Source organism: Glossina fuscipes, unplaced genomic scaffold (genome assembly GCF_014805625.2).
Source record: "Glossina fuscipes isolate IAEA_lab_2018 unplaced genomic scaffold, Yale_Gfus_2 3, whole genome shotgun sequence".
NCBI lineage: Eukaryota > Metazoa > Arthropoda > Insecta > Diptera > Glossinidae > Glossina > Glossina fuscipes.
The window spans coordinates 4123189-4142721 of record NW_023998417.1 but is presented as its reverse complement, the minus strand read 5'-3'; the positions used below and the strand labels follow the sequence as shown (position 1 = coordinate 4142721).

At 30.6% G+C, this 19533-nt stretch overlaps 3 protein-coding genes across 4 annotated transcripts; 1 reads left to right on the top strand and 2 right to left on the bottom strand.

Moving 5' to 3' along the window:
• Positions 1–3734: 3734 nt before the first annotated feature.
• LOC119634872 (lysosomal acid glucosylceramidase) lies at positions 3735–9673 on the bottom strand. Its single transcript, XM_038029282.1, has 10 exons — positions 9604–9673; positions 9376–9512; positions 9128–9296; positions 8008–8164; positions 7600–7920; positions 6176–6305; positions 5862–5975; positions 4587–4929; positions 4334–4505; positions 3735–3877 (listed from the first exon to the last, which is right to left on the bottom strand). Exons 1-10 carry the CDS (start codon positions 9653–9655, stop codon positions 3778–3780), a joined length of 1695 nt encoding a protein of 564 aa, XP_037885210.1. The 5' UTR covers positions 9656–9673; the 3' UTR covers positions 3735–3777.
• A 2029-nt stretch (positions 9674–11702) lies between these two features.
• Positions 11703–15659, bottom strand: LOC119634871 (calcineurin B homologous protein 1). Its single transcript, XM_038029281.1, has 3 exons — positions 15498–15659; positions 12338–12601; positions 11703–12259 (listed from the first exon to the last, which is right to left on the bottom strand). Exons 1-3 carry the CDS (start codon positions 15562–15564, stop codon positions 12021–12023), a joined length of 570 nt encoding a protein of 189 aa, XP_037885209.1. The 5' UTR covers positions 15565–15659; the 3' UTR covers positions 11703–12020.
• Positions 15660–16085: 426 nt separating this feature from the next.
• Positions 16086–17627, top strand: LOC119634895 (28S ribosomal protein S11, mitochondrial). Of its 2 annotated transcripts, XR_005246989.1 has the most exons (6): positions 16086–16354; positions 16534–16664; positions 16718–16818; positions 16876–16941; positions 17005–17247; positions 17309–17627. XR_005246989.1 is itself a non-coding variant. In XM_038029316.1 (5 exons), exons 1-5 carry the CDS (start codon positions 16155–16157, stop codon positions 17110–17112), a joined length of 606 nt encoding a protein of 201 aa, XP_037885244.1. In that variant the 5' UTR covers positions 16086–16154; the 3' UTR covers positions 17113–17283. The 2 variants fall into 2 exon arrangements, 1 of the variants encoding a protein (XP_037885244.1); XM_038029316.1 differs by lacking the exon at positions 17309–17627 and having other exon boundaries at positions 17005–17283.
• Positions 17628–19533: the final 1906 nt, after the last annotated feature.

Here is a 19533-nt window from a genome sequence, read left to right as displayed (position 1 = left end):
ACTGAAGTAAAGCAAAAAGTTGCAAGAAATCAGAAAAATTTATTTCACACTACAACCAATCTTTAAAAATAAGCATTCTGCAAGGTTCGTTACGAATTGAATAAAAACACTTTAAGAAAGTCAATGTTACGAGTAAGTTCTTATCCAAAAACGAAATAGGAGCAATTTACACTGCAACCTTATTCAGAACATGAATTTATTAAGAGCTGTAAGTCCTTCTCTTGCCTCTCGGATCCATTCAAGGTTGCTAAAAATCAATTATCGTACAGTTCCGCTTTACCCTGAAACACTACTTTACACTGAAACACATAGATCTTTACTGTGTTAAAACAGGGAGAAATTTTGATTTCTATTCTTTTTAAAGCATTTTTCTCTACTTACTTAAGATGCTTTCTGCGACGTTGCGATCTTTTATTTTTCTCATCTGTTTTTGGAAGCCGTTGCCCTTTCGGTATTGTTTTGAAAGCTTTCAGGGAGCTAAATCAGCAGAAAATAATGGCGTTAGTGAAACGGTATTAAGGAATTTTGGGTCAGATTTTGCAATCGCTCGCCTAGCATTATTATGAGAAGAAAGTTTTGATAAGTTAACAAAATCTACGTTATAGCGGCGTAAGGTGTTTAAGAAGGAACATTGTTCGACTACAAATGTTCAACACAAATGTGTTCACAAGTTTTGCTGTATAGACGTGTAGGTGTTTTAGATGTGTTCTTTGAAAAGTTTGGATCATCCTTCAAATTTCTTCTTCTTCTTCTTCTTCATTTTGCGAATGGGAGAATGGATGGACATGCTTAGGTACTTCTGAATTCGAAGCTGGCTAAGAATTTATATGTTTTAGAGGGTTTTCGAATCTTGCTTCTGTGCATTATAAAAGTGTTGAAAAAGATGAAATAATGATGCACTATAGCTTCTGAATAGGAAGAACGTGTAAAGACGATTGAGGAAACATTGCTAATTAAAAGAAAAATAGGCGAAGCGAGTCTAAGAAAACCAAAAGCAGTTTAAATTACTGCACAAACAGCCCTAGATCCGTTAAAAAAAAAAACAATTTAAAGGAATCAAAATCATTTAGTTTGTCGCGATTGGATGGAGCGACCTCAGTGCTACCAACACAGCCAAAAAGAATAACTTTGTTAAAGGATGAAAAAAGTGTGGACTTGCCCTTGATTTTCGACCAAATCACGTATAGCTAAGAAACTTATTCTGAAGATTGAGTTTTTAGAAAACCACAGAGAGAGGCAGAGAGAGAGAGAGAGAGAGAGAAAGAGAAAGAGAGAGAGAGAGAGAGAATGGGATATTGAGTGACTTGAGATTTTCATTTATTCATTAATAACTTTACTTGGCTGCATGACTTTAAAATATTAATTCTTCTTATCTCTCTTGATCGCTCAGGTATTAGTAATGCATATAAATACATGCAACTGACACATCCCCAACAAAATACCGGAAAAAATTTTCCCTTTTTATAAAATACAATTGAAGAAATGCTCTGAAAGCATAGTAGCATTAGTAACACCTTTGTATAAAATTTGTATAAAATTATTTTTCCAAGCATCCAAGATATAGTTCGCAATATATCATAATTTATCCATCCATCCGTGTGCATAACCGAATATATGTGTGTATACACATATTTGTATATTCCGACGGGAAATTTATATAAAAATTTAAATTTTGCGTAACATTTAAACGTCACATTTAATGTTGTAGATGCTGTAAAGCAAAACACGACGAAAAACGTTCACTGACTGAGCGCATTAACGTAAACAATTTTTTTTTCATGTGTTTACAATAAAATGTCACTAAACCGTTACATTTCGGGAATTTTACATTTTAAAGGACCGATCAGATAGGCACATGAAAATACCGTGTATTGGCTTTTTTTTTTTCTTTTTTTTTTTTTTTTTTTTTTGTATCATCGTCATTATTATTATTATTTTTGTCTCATACAATGCAAGGTTTAACTTAAGTGACAACTTTTACTCAAGTATAACGAAATGTTTTTCTTGAAAACTATAGAAATTTACAATATATGTATGTATGTATATGCCTACATAAGCGTAGATATTTATGAATCGTTATAATTGTATACATAAATAAGCGTTTTAATAATGCATACATTTTGTTATTTTTTTTTTTTTTCACAATTTTTTCATAATTTAATCTAATAATTTTTGAAATTTTTATTATTTCCAAGTTTTCTATTTTGATACGGTTAAGCTAGATCAAGATAATACGAAAATAACAGAAAGACATGAAAAAATTTCATTTTCGTATCGTATTCGATCTATAAGGTATAGTTGTACATACATACATATGTTTGTATATATGTCGCCATCGCAAAGCAAATCAAAGACAAATGCCACAGAGGGGAAACAATGAACCGGAAGCAACAAAAAATATACTACCTAACTATATCACTGGAAATTCCGATATGAAACGAAAGGTGGATGCAATTGATACTTACTTCTTTGGTTTCGTTCGACCTGATTCGTTTTCATAACTTGTTTTGAAATATTGAGCAAAAAGTGATTACATAACCTCAAAGTTTACGGAAATAAATAACCAATTGATTCCATAAGATTCAGAAAATTAAAAAAAAAGGAGAATCAACAAAAACGAAAACCTTATTCCCTTAATCCTTTCACTTAAGCAAAATAAATATAAAAATAAATAAAAAATTTCAAATCTTTTTGGAAAAGCGAATAAAGCGAATGGAGAGTTTTTTCAACATAAATCTTATATTCTGCCTGCAAAATGAAAAAAGCAGTGGATCGCAATGGCCAGTACTTTTTATAATTGGTTTATTTTTAAGTAAATACCCCTTCAATATAACCACATGTCACTTCGTTTCTTATTCCGTAGGCATGCGTTTCAGAGACATCTTAATTTTCTAATCTTAATTTTCTTAAAGTTCGGACAATCCGCCTAAAAACCCACCTAGACTAGACGGAACCTGTAACTCCCAACCTTCAATAGGTATTGATAAAAATATTTCCTAAAGCGTAAGGCAATAGACGAGTGAAAGAACAGTCCAGTGATGATCCAAGGGACATGTAATTTTCCTAATGTAATTAGTTTAAAGCTCTGTCTGCTTATTTCCTATTAAATTTTTCTTCTATTTTCCTTCATTCGCATCACTTATTATCCGTTTCGAAGACATCTCAGATTTGTAAACGCTATAAGGATTAAAAAAAATTGGCATTATTCGCCTGAGTAGCCGAAGGCGAGGAATCTCGACTAGCAATTAAGTCAATGGTCGTGGGTTCGAATCTCAAGTGCGGTAGAGTTTTTAATAAAAGCCGATAGCCTTGGATGTTAGTGCTTTTAAGAGTTTAGTCTTAGAATTTATTTCTCTGGCGAAATTAATAATAATAATAATACTAATAAAAATTGGCATAAATTGACTTAAAATGTCAGCTACTACCGGTAACTCGCTATCTATAATAGATATTCGCAAAAATATATCCAAGTAGAAAACCTATGAGAGAATGGTCGCGATGGACCTATGGACATGTAATCCCCCTGATGTATTAGGTTAAAACTCTCTGTCTGCTTGTTTCCTGATGGATTTAAATTTTGCTTCTATCTTTTCTTTTATTCGCATTACTCACGAGATTATTTGTACTTTATATTTTTCCCGATATTTTATTACATAAAACATTTATTAAATTATTAATGATATTTTTTTTTTTGTTTTTTTGTTTTTTTTTTTTTTTTGTAGAAATATGATCGTCGGTGTCAGCATAAAGCAGCTTCGCGTTGAGTATTTAAAATCACTACACATACAAAATGGTATGTATTGAATGGGCGGGTACATTAATAACAAATGAACCGCGTTCACTATCATGAACACAAATATCCTGAGGGATTGAAGCGCTATTAAGAAAAGAAAAAAAATAGGAAGAAGAAATCAACAAAAACAAACAAAGACAAGATATATGTTTTAGTTATCGTAAGCACTTAACAACAATTGAAATGTTTTAAGAGAAAATAGTATTAAATTTTAACGCAGAACATCTAAATGCCTGCGCATCTAAATGCAATTACAAAATGAAAATATTTCAATGGTGGCTGGTGGCTGGTGGCGGCGGCACACACTTAAGGTATAGTAGCAGGCGTTAATGAGTTTTTTTTTTTTTTTTTTTTTCATAATATTGTCATAAAAGTACATTTAAAAATCTGAAAATTTATAGACCAACATTAATGCAAAGTACGCGTGCCACTTAAACCATAATAATAACAACATATATATGTTTACGGTATCGTCACCCTCTACAAACTAAATAAAGCGTATGATATGTACAAACAATTTCTTTATTCCAATTTACGCACCTATTGAATAATATTAAAATTATTTTGTCATCCGGTCTTTTAAAAGCCACCGCATCAATGCTGATACGATAAACGGAAATTTGAGTTGCAATACGCATTGATTGTGATGGTAAAAATTTCGATAAATGTCCCAAAATATAGAAAATCGGTTGTTTATAAAATTCTTGAAAATCTATAAAATTCAAAATAGAAAAGAGATTTAATAAAAAATTGCATTCCTACTCTTAATACAGAGAGAGAATTCAATACAAACTTTGAGTATTCACTATAATCGGGGCATCCACATAATTTCGCACATAATTTGGACCACCTTGGTCATCGAGTAGTAAGTTCCAATCTAGCCAACCATTGAAATTATGATGAAAATCTTGTAATAAAGCTTTAGCATATTGCTCAGCTCTTGACCAAGAACCCAATTCTGGGCCATGCGTTTGCCAAGGCTTATCGCCGACGCACGCCTCTGTATTAAATAACAATCTATTGGGTATGAATTTTAAAGTTAAATCAATTAATTCCGGACCGAAGACATTATCCCAGTACCAATGTACCGCCAAACCATCAAGATAATCCAAACACGTAAAACGTGTAGAATTCATCTAAAAATTAATAGATTTAATTTAAGATTAGATTAATAAAACCGAAAGATATTATATTCAACTTGAAAGGAATAGTTTAATATCTACTATCAGCTTGGGGGATATTATACGATTGCAGTATGGAGCAAAAATGTCTATCTTCGTCGTAGTAATGTATGTTGTATGTATATAGAATATATTTGAAATCATATTTTCATGCGATTTGGCGGGCACGTTTTCGAGACGATTGGCTTAAACGGCAGTCTTCCCAAGAACCGAATTATAATCTCTAGAATTTTGAGATTAAGAGAAAAAGTAGGAAATTATGAATTTTTTTAGAAACTTCGAGCCAACCCGAAGATAAAGTTTACACGTCTGGCGAAAAATCATGATTTCAGTGGACAGGTAGACGATGGAAAGATATTTTCAAATCAATTTTGTTAGAGATCAATTTATGAAATTTTCTGATATGTCAAAAGTAGTTAAGTGAAATTAAAAGAAGAAAATACCGTTATTTACACCAATTAAGCATAGAGCTCCACATTCGACAATATTTCCGCATTGGAAGTTTCGAAAACTTTGATAACTATATATAGTAAATTATAGGCCCATTGCTACATACTATTTATTATAATTTATAGATAGCAACATTTTAAATTTTGCCGATATTGAGGCGTCATGGCTTTTTTGAAACTTGCTCAAAGACTCTATTCCTTGAAGAAATTATTTTAACAAAAGATTTATAATACTAAACAGTCGGGAAAAAAACCAAATCGATTACAGCTCTGTATATATATATACATTGTTGCTTTTCTAAAATCTTTTTCTCACTATCGTCAAATAAGTAAGCAAAACGTGTCTTACAATTTTTGCAGTAGTGACACTATTATCCAAAGGAACAAAAAAAAAAAAAAAAAAAAAAAAAAATTGAGATAAAATATATATATGCTCACCTCTCGAAACCAGGCCGGGAAAGTGTAGCGTTGATCGTCATTGCCAAAAATTAAAACATTTTTAAATGGCGAATTTCTAATGGTTGGGCCAAGATACTCACTTAAATAAATTGCCTATGTGTTAGCGTTGAACGGAGAGTCATTTATTAAAAAAAAATTTTCAAGAAAAACATGAATGCAAATACCACAAAAACAAAAAAAACAAAAAAAAACAAGGAAAAGAAAAAAGAAAAAGTAAATAAATAAAGATTAACAAACAAGAAAAACAAATAATAAAAGATATAAACGCATATATAGCGAAAATAAAACACTACCTGATTTCTTGGTGTCCAGCCCAAACTCATGAAATGCACGAAAAACCAACCAATGACTCCGTTTAGTGGCTCATTGCCAGTGGATATGGCCCAAATCGGCATATTTTTAGCATTCATTAATTCAAGAAATCTTTACGCACACATTCATATATAAATATATGTAGATATATAAGAGTTTATAGTTAACCAATTCATTTTCATTATGCACATAAATAATATCTTATAAATACATTTTCTACTCGAACATAAGCCAGCAGCATCATGTCAGTCAGTGGTAACGCACCGTGATCACGATCATGATAAAATGTTGCACTTTACAGGCAACTTGTTACAACAAATTATTATAAAATTTCTTGTAAAATAGGGAAGCGAAGAGGGAAAAAATAGAAGTTTCTTTTTTTTTTTTTTTTTTTTTTTTTTTTTTAAAGCTATATATATCGCTTGGTCCATAATAAATTGTAGAAAAATTTTATGCATTCCATTAAAGAACATAATGTAAGGTCATGTATATATATATATATTCGTTTTATAACTAATTCGATATCGCATAAAAAGTATTGTGAAGTTTTTGGGGATTTTATAAAAGCTAGCGATATTTTCTCATGTCCCGTCATCATCCCGTTCTAATCCCGTTATATTCAAAAAGACATAGATCAAATCAAATGATCTCGGAAGTTTACGTAATGAAGATCGCATTCTTCGGAGATGTGTGTCCCTCTGTACTACCTTCTATTCAAAAATTAACTTCAAGAAGTTGAAAACGACCAAATTTGTAATAATTAAAAAAATAAAAAAAAAACCTCATTTTCAAAAAAATTTCATCAAGGTCATAGGAAGCTAGAATATTTATCGAATACATCACTTAAAAGTGCAAGGTTAAAAATTATTGAATCCGCCCTGTGATCCGTCTACCGACCTCATCGTAACCATCGATGATCGATGATCGTAACGACAACCCTCTCTCTTGCTCAAGGCGAAGACGGAAGACAGTATAGTTCATGGTATGGTTGTATGTACGCAAAACTACTAACGTCTTCTACTAAAACAATTTATAAGTGAACAGCTGCAGTATGTATTTTTGATAACCGACATATATAGGTGAAATTAATAAAGTAGTGCGAAGAAGTATCAATATACACAACGGTTCAACCCGAGCACTTTGACCATTCCCTGTATAAAAAAACAATAATAATTTTCGATTCAGTTAGTCAAAAATTCATTCATTACTTTTGTTGCTTGATTTGAACAAACTTGTTGCCGAAGCCCACCAAACACTTTTAATACCTTACGATGATGCTGCTCCCGTACTATATCAATCCCCGGCTTTGATTAACAAAAGAACTTGCTTTGCATAGAAATGCATAGAAAACATTTTACCGGACTAGTTATCTGTGTATGTCATTGTCCGTCGAAATTTCACTTACTTTAAATGATAGTTTGCCCACGTTTGATAGTATTCACGTTTCAAAGAACTATAGCCAGTCCATGCATTATTGGTTTTCATCCATGGCGGTGGACTCCAAGCTGCAGCCATAATTCTTATATTATCGATTAAAGCCACTTGTTTCAAGCGCTCGATTTGTTGAATTTTCATAAGATCTCTCTCATCCAAACGTGTAAAATTTGTAAGTTCTTTGTCATATTCTGGTAATTCATTATATGCCCAAGGACTTAAATCAAAATCGCAACCACCAATAGATAAACGTAACATATTGTATTGAATCCCGTCTTTGTGAAAATATGTTCTATGGTAAAAAAACAAAAAAACCAAAAAAAAAATATATTTAATGTTTCGTTTAGCTTTTATTAGAAGAGCATAATAATTGAATTACTTATATATTTGATCTTGTAAGTGTGGCTCTAATTTCTCTAATATGTATGATACAGATCCCGTAAATGCGCCTCCGAACCCTTCAATTTTTTGATACGTTTCTGTTCGATTTACGTTAACTGCTATTGGCGACGTGGGATTACGGGCGAAGAAAAAATCTTAAAAAGAGAAGAAAAATTCAAATTTCGGGAAAAGACTTCAAGTTTAGCTTGCACCCTTAACGCTCGAAATACCAGCACTGATTATATCATAAAGCAATAAAAAGGGGAGGGTGGGAATAAAGATCGTGCTTTTGTAGTTTTTCTAAGAATTAAGTAATTAGTTAGATGTAAGAGATAGGATGAAAAGAAGTGAAATAACAATGGAAAAAAAGATTAACATATTAGGTGTTCGAAGTCATTTAATATTAAATGTTTAATTTAATTACTTTCTTACTCAATAAATGGTTTTTTGGTTTTTTTAAATATAATTTATTTTTTTTATAATATATTTTATGAATTAAAATGTGTTAGCACGAAATGAGATTCGCAAGTGAAGTCTAACAAGAAATATTTTCAATTGCTTTTTTAGATCCGGAACCAATCTGCCTGGGATATCTTTTTTTACACGAATTCTCTTCTACCGTGTAAAAAAAGACTTAGATGTATCTGCCAGAAAAGAGAATGCAAACCAAGCAATAAAAGACTTGAAAGAGGAATAATTTTAGTCCATCTCAACTTAACATCCAAAAAATAAGAAAAAAAAAAAGAAGAAAAGAAAGTGGAATAAGTAAAGACTTTGATGAGCGTATTATGCTTTGATATAAGTGCATTGAATGATCGTGTGTGACTTGGGCTCTTTTTGTTCGAAATGCAAAAATCTTATTAAGTTTAATATTAAGGTGCTAGCACACGTACATTGTTAAAAGTTATTAGCGTCGTTATCGAGAAACATTGGAATATTAATTAATAATAAATATAAATAAAAAAAAAAAAAAAATACTTTAAAAAAACATTTTACGAAAAAGATTGTAATTTAAATAAAAAAATTTTTAATTATCGACAACTTTAAACCCTCTATTTAAGGAATATATTAGAGAGGCAAGCATTTACTGATAAAATATTTTAAAAAATTTTACTTACTATCCTTATCGAATATTTGAAAAAATGTTTTCGACGTATCCATTGCAATGGTCATAGTTTTATAATCTTCATTTTTAAGGACATTTTCATCCAATTCCATATAATCTTTAATTTTGACTATCCCTTCATTATTGAATTCGCCATCTGTGACATGGAACCGTAAACCGCTCTAAAGAAAATTGAACAATATTGACTGATTACCTTTTGTTTTTTTTTTTCTTTTTTTTTTTTCAAGATAAATTGCAAACCTTGCTTGAAGTTACCGCAATAAAAGTGTTCGCATTTTTCAATTGTGGCTCTTCTAAGTAATCGCAATACTCAGCCGTACATTTGCATACATAACCGTATTTAGTTTTTAATAAATCACAGCTCGTATTAAGTGCAACTAAAATGTTTTGTTTCGTTACGTTTTTTAAATATAATTCGAATAAATTTTAAATGAATTAAAAAAAAAAAAAAAAACAAAAAACACTTACAAACATTTGATATAAGAATGTAAATTAACAATTCTTTAAATAAAGATTTCATTTTGATGCACTTCTTCTTCTTCTTTTCTTCTTCTTTTTTTTGAATATAATTTCTTTAATTGCACTTTCGCTTTTTCATGCTTTCTTTTATCAATTCACTTGAATATAGGTATTTATAAGCTCGTGAGAGTTGTTTGTTTAGTTGTTATCTATCATATTTAGTGACCATTGAAAGTATATTAATTTGTTTATGCCATATGTGACAATTGAAACTGGTCACTAAGTATGTATATATTCTTGATAAAAGCAAAACTTCTGAATCGATATTAATATGCAAAGCTTGCTACAGTTATGAAGAGTTTCATCGACACATGGTTTTTATATTCAATTGAAATTTTATAATCTATTCATGTCTCTTAGCCTACAAAAAACGAAAATAATGTAAATTTATTTTTAAAACATAGGAAAAATTTTAAACAACGTTAGAGCGGCCCGCGTGTTGTCTTTAATTATGCGGGCACCGATTTGCTCAATACACTTGTCCATAAAGCCACTCTCTCTAGAGTAGAGCTTTATATTGAGAAGGCCGACTAGGACTATTTCCAATAGCGTTGATCTTTCGGGGAAAACACATCGATGCATGGACGCAAAGATTGCCAGCTATAGATTGAACATAAGGATGCATGGACAGACAGATAGATAGATAAGCAGAATTACTTGCTGAATCGATCGGAGGTTGATTCTAAAGCGATTCATATAATAACAATTGAACCTGTCTTAAGTTCTTTTGGGTGTGGTATACCTATTTTTTGTACCTATGATCCGATAAAGCTGCCCTAAGTGATCTGAAATGTTATTTTAACCTAACAAAAGTGATAAAAAAAAATAAATAATAATTACAATCAAATTTATCCTCTTAGATAATGTAACTGGTCGCCGAAGCATATTTTTATACTTGGTACCTGTTACACTAACTATAAAAATATATGGACATCAATGTAAAATGGCTCCCAGTCCCTTATCAAATTGGACTTGGAAAAAATTGGTGAAAAGATCAGTGAAAAGAAGCCTCGAATATTAAGAGAAAATAAAGATGATTGACTTGCAAATATTCCAAATCCTTTTTAAGCTATCTACGACTAGTCTTTAACTTGGCTGCCTTTATCCTTATTTTCAATATTTTGATTGGAATTTTTTTGTGATATATTTGGCGTCCGTATTGATATTATCTTCTAATTCGCTTTTTCTCCTCTTCACTAAGATTTGCTATTGCCATCCTCCTCATCAAAAGCAAAAAAGTGAGATTCTAAATTTTTCACGTTCTCCTCTAGTAGAACATATTAAAGTCAATTGATTTCATTCAAGAGAAAGATTGTCCCATCAAAGCGTGACAATAGCAAAACAAAACTGCGAAGGAAAATATTAAATAAGCAAGAAATGATGTACGAATGTAAGTTAAACTTGAGAAAATTTCAAGGAATACTTTACAAAATCGAATTAATTTATGTATCTTGCTTCACTAATTTTTATTTAAACTTTAATTTTATTATTACTGTAATTTATTTAGACTAGAGAAATAAATTGTAAGCTTAAAAAAATAGGATCAGCACTAGCAACAAAGACTGTCGAGTCCTCTCTTTTTAAAACGTACATACGCACATACTTGATGGTTAGTTTAGTGCCTTTAATAAAGTTAAATATTTTATTGATATTATGTTCTCGAGGTATTTTCACGATGGGTAAGACGCTCCGGAAACGAGTCTTCGAATGTTGGAAACAGTTCGATATTCACGAATAATACGTTGAATCGTAAGATTTTGTCCATAACTGCAAGATGAAGAAGTAAATGTTTTCAACATTCGTTGATGTGTGTTACAATAGTGTGACCAAAGCAGATTCTTGGAAATGTTGCGATCTTGATTTTCTTGACAACGATTCGATATATAGATAAAAAATTTATTATTTCTTTGATATTCGGATTATGTGGATGATGTCACTGTTGATTTTTTTGTCGTTAATTTTCTTTTTGATATGTTTTCTAATATACTTTTCAAGGTTCAATTTTTCCATTGTTTAAAAAAAAATCTTATTATACGAAAATAACAAAATTTTCCTGTTTCTTCAATTCTTTTTATTTTAATGCATTACTTTAAACGCTATATACACATTGTCATATAGATGACAAAATTGTTTTAATTATTGAAAATTTATTTTCTCGCAATCACGTTTAATACATAAGAAGGAATGGAAGTCCAATAACAATTTGAAAAAAGTTCAAAAACAGAAAAAAGAACAATTAAACTATAAAAAAAAAACAATGCACAATATTTAATACTTTTTTTTTTTTTTGGAAACATTTCAATTAGAATCACTTCTATATCATAAGCGATATTTCTTCGAAGACTTGAAATATCTTAGAAATTAAATTAATTAAGAAAACGTATAGACATTTTCTGCTCAACATCGGTACGCTCAAGGGCTTTACAAAAATCTTCAAATGATATTTTGCCCTGACAACATAAATCGGCCTCTAAAATGGTACGTTCAGCTATACTAATCAATTGATCTTGACTGATATTCGCTCCGACCATCATATGAAGAATGCTTAATAATTCATCACGACTAATAACGCCATCATCGTCCAAATCGTACATTTTAAAGGCAACTATAAGAAACACAGAAATATTAAATTTTCAAAAGTTATCTCTTTTCTCATGTATATATATATATATATATAACTTACATTTCAATTTATCTTCACGACTGTTAAGTTTATTTTCTTTTTTATTATTAATTGGACGAAAATGTGCCAAAACGTTCATGAATTGCCGAAAATTTACACGATCCTCGGTGCTTTCTTCAAAAAATGCATGCACGATACGTTCACATAATGGATTAATCGCCAACTCTGGTATGCGTAAAAAATCATCACGTGATAGTGTACCGCAATCACCACGATCCAGTGAAGTAAAACGTGAATATAAACGTTCAATCTGATTGGGTGTAACTGATAGTAAAATTCAAAAGTTTTTAATATTGATTGACACAAACTGCTCTTATATAAGATATATATATTTTTTAAATTTTTTACAAATGTTTATGTCGTTGGCTGAGATGACGTTTTTGAGAAAATTTTACATAGAATCTGGATATGGCTTATGGATTAGTAGATTTACTGATCAATAATATGGATTCTAATCAGTCGACAGAATTGCTCATGTGTACAGCAAATTTTCGAAACATATTAAATACCATAGCTATTTCTGATTCAAAGCTAAAGTGAAAATCCTAGTGTCTTATGTACATCGGAAATTGTTGGGTACATACATATACTATATGTTATGTGATATGAATTTCGAATCATACTTTTATAGCCTACACAACTTGTGGTTAGAGTGGTTTATCCGGATGTATGCAACATTGAGAAAGACTTGAGATAGACGCCACCTCACCTTTTACTATATCAGCCCATTCAGAAACGCTTTCTTGACGTTGCTAGGGATGTGGTTCCAATTTTCTATAATATGTTTACAGCACAACTTCAAAATTTCCGCTTTTGAGCCTAAAATTTAGGAAAAAAGGGAAGACCCGAACTAGACACAACATTATGTTATTTAAAACTGTTGTTTTTTCTTTTTTAAAAAAAGTCTGTCATACACTGAGAGAAAAAATAAATAATAGTGCAAAGGTTTCAAAATTTTAAATTTCATAAAAAAGTCGAATAATGGAAAAAAAATCGAATGAAAATATATATATAAGACACAAGTCAAGTCAATATTTCTTCGTAGATCGTTTCCCCATATGCCAAAGCATGCTATTTCGCAATTTTCATTTACGTGAATGGACAATTATTTTGAGAAACTGAACTTTTGTCTATTCAAAATAATAGGCAGTTGTATAAGAAAGATTGTAAATGCAATGTTCTACGCATGAGCAATCGATTCCATTCTATGCGGATCATCCTGCCTGTGGAGGAGGTTTGAAGATTGTTGGATTTCCTAAACGTCCGAATTGATAGTTTAGATTAAGCTCATCCAATCATTTGCGCTAAAATACTCATCACTGGCAAGCATATTAAGTTGAAATTAGTTAAAGTGGGCTGAGGACAACTATGGATAGAATGAATAAAGTTTTTTTTAATTAATCGAACCGAACATAAACCAAATGAAAGAAAAAAAACCTGCATTAGGACACTAGACTTTACTGTTCACAGATTATCGGATATCACAACGAAAAGAATAGATAATTGGGGCACTGAACGGCGTTTCATGGTAAGAAAAAAAATTTCAGTTTTTAAGTGAAAAGGTAATCAATTTTTCGATTCCATTTTGGGGATCCATTAAAGAAGAAAAGTTGAAGTGCTATAAAAATTGAAAAGCCTCTCCGCCTTGTTACAATTCCGATGAAGCAAGCATAAAGTAAAACATGCGGCATTAAGACTGGCTACATATGTGAAGTTTGCACCCCGGAAGACCTCAACATTTTCTGTTATATTTTTATTCAGCGTAAACTATGAATTTGACAATGACTTTCAGCAAGCGCTTAATTAAATTAAGAAAAATGCATTAGAGATTCCTTGCCACCTCTGTAGGGAATCGAAGAAAGGCTACACCCGTCGTAAATTTCTTTTATACATCTAACAATTGTGTTGACATTTAAAATGATTTACAAATAATACGAGACAATTGTAAGATTCATTAAGATGACATCATATAGATATTATGATCAGACGCAAAAATAGCTTCAAACAAAGTTAGGTTTAATGCGAATAAAATTTGCAGTACTGATTTCACATCATCTTCACAGCGTTTCTTATGCGAAAATGTTAAAATTTTAGCATTGAAGCAAAAGGCTATTATTCTCCTTATTATTTATTCATAGCTTATCTGAAGCTATAAAATGCAATCTAGTAATGATATAAAGTTAAAACCATTAAAAAATCTAATCTACTGCATAAACAGCGCCCTTGCTTTAACCTTTAACATCCCAAGCAATTTCTAACCAACCGCGAATCGACCGCTAGCATTTTTATACAAATGTTGAGCAATTATGGCATAATTTTTATATATAATGGATAAATATAGTTAAAAATAAAATCTCTTCCTATCCTACATACACACAGATGCGGATGCAGGGATTTCTTCTGCTCGCCAACTAGCTCTTTTACTTATAGAAATATGCATTGGAGGCCAAAGATCAGCGTGAAGAACGTAATTAAGGCAGCAATGCCTTTATCCATGCCCTTGAATTCAAGAACGGCAGGTATTTTAGCATTTTTTGTATGGAATAAACTCGACTCAGATTCTTTCTTATGCTTAAGGAGTGAAGAAAATATTTAAAATAACATTCGCAAGTCTGGTCGGAGATAATGGACACTTTTGTCATCAATCTGTGACGAAAAATTGGTTTCAGCAAGATATATATATGTCTTTGAGAAAGATGATTTATTAAAAATCGGAATTCTTTGGGAAAAGAACCGTTATTAAATAAACCTTATAAGCTCTACAATTCATTGACAAATGGAGCAAAGCCTTAAAAATATGCCCTCAGAGTTAAATATTAAATTTAAAACAAAGCACTAGGTATGAAATTCAAGCCTATACTGAAGTCTACAACACAAGAACACATATAACATTTTAGAAATCTAACTGCTTTTCGTTGTCCGCTTGCATATATATATATATATATATATATATATATACACAGAACAAATAATTGCTGCATCTCCAGAGCAAACAAAAGCTATCACTTTCCAATTAAAAGAAAATTTATCGTGTTATTTTTCTGTATAACCTAATAAAATAATGTGATAAGCACTATATTCTTAACAAATGGAAAATTTATATTAACATTTTGAAGAAATTGTTTGAAAAATGTTTAATAAAAATTTTCGCAATACTTACAACCAGTTTCTTCTTGAATTTGCGCAATTTCCTCGGGACGCAGTAACAATGAAGATTTATTACCCATTTTTTTTTTTTGCAAAGTACTTTTGTAAACAAAAAACAAAGATGGAAAATACCCTCGAGAAAAACAATTGCAATGCAGTTAACTAAAATTAATGACGATCTGACGACCGCTAATTATCAGCTGTTTTCGACAAACTCAAGAAAAAATTTGCTAACAGAGTTGTTTCTATGTGGAGGAAACGGTTTGCATATGTTGTATGGAACATAATTTTGGATTTTGTTTTTCAAATTGAATTGGTTTTTATTGACATTTAAATAATAGTCAATAGTTGCATAAATATAAGAAAGGAATTATAATATTTATACAATTTTCGTATATTTTTCATTCATTAAAAACAATTTGCAATTTTATCTGCAATTCGGAAGAATTATACAATCAAAAAGCATCTATGCTCTCTGTGTGCGCCAATCAGCTGTTATGATAAAATTTCTATGCGCTCTGTGTTTACTAATCAGTTGTTACGATAAAATTTCTATGCCGTCTGTGTTTGCTAATCAGCTGTTATGATATTTCTGTCACAAAATAAGAAAGAAGAGATTAAAATTTCTATTTAACGTGCGGTTAAATTTGTAATTCGTTTTTATTTGAAAATGTCATTAAGAAATTTCTCATTCGGCTTTCTGCAGCAATGTCGAAGCAATGTTTTAAATGCTTTACTTATTAATAAATTGCATACAAGTAGCGTTTTGCGAAAAGTGGAAGATCGCAAGGAAATGCTGGCTTCGCTACCAGCCAAAGATGAAGGAACAGCTGGTGAAAAATCTATTGACATCGATACTCTAATGGGAAAGTAAGTTACTTGCAAAGATGTAAATTTTGATTGAGATTCACACTACAGTTGTTGCAAACAAAGTTCCAAATAAAAGAATTTAATTACTGGAGATGTAGACTCGTATATAAGAGATTTTTCTCCAAACATCTACAACATACCAAAAAAAAATTTTGATTTTCTTATTTCTTTTTTAATAGAAAAGAAAAATTCTTCCCCGATGCCAATACTCCTACTCAATTATTTAATGGTATGCCATTCAATGAATTACCAATTTGTAACATACGTGTATCTCCAAACAACACCATTATACTATTCACTGATTATAAAGGTTCGTAGGCGAAAATTGCGAGGATTAGCAACTAAATTTTACTAATTTTTTAGGTGTGCCTCGTATAATACGCTCCTGCGGAATTGAAGGCTTTAAAAACACTCGCAAAGGCACTAATATTGCTGCCCAAGCAACAGCCATTACAATTGGAGGTGTAAGTAAACTACTTTGAGTTTTCTTTATGGATAGTAATTAGGTTATTTATTTCCAGAAAGCTATTGAGTTAGGTTGGAAAACAATACGCGTTAAAGTTCGAGGTTTGGGACCGGGTAGAATGGTGAGTTGAAAAGGAAAGCGTATGATCGTATTTCTTATTTAATTTCTACGAAATTTCTTTCAGTCTGCTATTAAAGGCTTGCAAATGAGCGGTTTAAATATTGTATCTATAACTGATAATACTCCCGTGTCGTGGAATCCACCTCGACCGAGGAAGCAAAGGAGTTTGTAAAATAAATTAGAAAATATGACTTATAAAACTTGCAGGAACAAAGATTATAACGAAAATATATGAAAAAAAAGAAACTCTAAGCTAAAGAATGTTCTCGTCAATCGTTAAAAGAAGAATATATATTCTGGTTAATAGGTAGAACACAGTTTACTTAAGCCATTCGTTGAATTGACTTTGGACTTGCATATAATTTCAGAGTGAATGTGAATTTCTGAGTCGCCAGAGGATCAAGCTAAATTGCCACAGAATTTCAAGTTGATTACGTATGTAGAAGATATAGATTTGTGAATTAAAATTGGAGCAATTAATTGTAACTTTAACGTTAAACAGTCAGTATAATAAACAAATAAATTGCGCTCATATAAAGTAATGAACGAATTATCCAAAATTTAAGGAAAGGCAATGGAAATTTTCTTAGGCTTAAGTTATTCGCATTATTCCTGTGATGTACGAAAAGCAAAGAATTATACTTACCTTACTTTGCCGGTTTTTCACACTGCAAAGAAGCAAAATATAATAATAAGTGATTAATAATAAGAAAATAATCAATAGTCAATGGTTTTAAAATAACAATCCGAGATACAGTGTGATATTTATTCTCCTTATGTATTCTTTTAAATTATTCAGGAAAAAAGATATAAAAACACAATAATTATTCTCTTTTCTTAGCTAATGAAGAGGTACACATATTTTAAATATATTTAATGCTTTACCTTCTTTTATATCATTGACAGTCTTCTTTGTACTGCTTCATTTGATAACCACACGTTTACTCTTTCAATTTATTCGGCATATAACAAAAACGGAAAAACATTTAATAACTCTTTCCATAGCTAATAAAGCTATAATCAAAACTAATAAGTGAAAAGAGCAAAATTATTACACACTCACACAATAATATTTAGCACGAAACTCCGGATTTTATCTTAGTATTATTTTTTTTAATTTGCAAAATCGAATTTTTTATTTACGAGCGCTGGTAAAAGCGACATTTAAACATTGCTTTCCCGTAACTTTTTTTTCTTATGTAACACCCTTTCAAAGAGGTTATTTAATTTTTGTTTTGTTGTAATAATTTGTTTTTAAATATTTGAATTTTATTTATTATAATTATCTATTCATTTCCTCGAGAGAAATTTTTTAAGACTGCTTTAAATCAAAAACTTCGTCACTTCAATTCTAACTACAATTTCTTTCTCTTTGGCTAAGCATTTCTAAAACTTCCATTTTTTCTCTAGTTTTCCCAAAAAATTTCTCATAACATCTTTCTAATATTCTAATTATAGTTAAAATGCTCGGTAATAACATTACTTACTTTAATTTTTTGTTGCTTTCAGAGTTTTCATCGAACGGAATAAAAGCAAAGATCGAAATCAAAAATGAGGGGAACGTTCAATTTTCAAAATAAATATACTCAAGTAAGAGATTTAACAAACAAGAGTTAGCTGTAGTCAGTGAAGAAATAAACCAAATAAGAGAACGAACAGAGAAAAGTTATTGCTCATATACATTATACAAAACACGATTCAAATCCAAAACTAAGAAAAGGCAGACACCTGTTGTGTTGTGTTTGCCATCAAAGACAAAGTTTTCATTTTGCAAAAACAATTCTTCTATTTGCTAACACGAATCTTATTTGACTATAAATACTTCTGTTTAAAACAGCTATTTCTTTTACGAACCTTCTTCCTGCTAATATGTGACGTTTTGAAAATAGTTTTCGAATTTATTTTATATTTACTTATATATATTTATATTTATTTATATTTAAGGGGAGTTCATTTCGTTTATTTGAGTTTTCACGAAGCCTAACCCGTTATAACCGACGAATTTCTAAATCAACAGCGCATTAACAAATTTTATTTTCTTTGACTGTGAACACGTTTAATAACTTCTCTTTTTTATTAAATGGCCTTTTAACTAAAAAAATAATTTTTTGTATGCAGAGATTTTCAGAGGACTTAATCTTTAAATAATGTGCTTTTAATAGAACTTTCACGATTTCAGCGAATTTAACTCTTTTTTTTTTTTTGATGTCACACGAATTGCAAATTTACGAGTCGACCGCCATTGAACTGATTTTGTTTTTTTAGCGGAATGATGCCATCGAAATGAAATAACTTCTTTGAACGAAGAATATAACATAAACGAATCTCGGCGCAATACGAATAACAGCAAAGAATTTTTTTTTTTTTATTTCAACTATAACTATGAATGAATTTCCTTACTAACATTTTTTTTTATTTCATTTTTAAAATATTAAATCACTCTGTTTGCAACAATTTTTCGAAGCGCCCACAATTAGAACGAAGTTAGCCGAACATTTGTAAAGTTTGTATTTTTTTTTTTAAGCAAGGAATGTAACCACCCGCGTAATTTCTAACGAACTTAATCTTTCAACAATCCCGGCAAAACTAATGA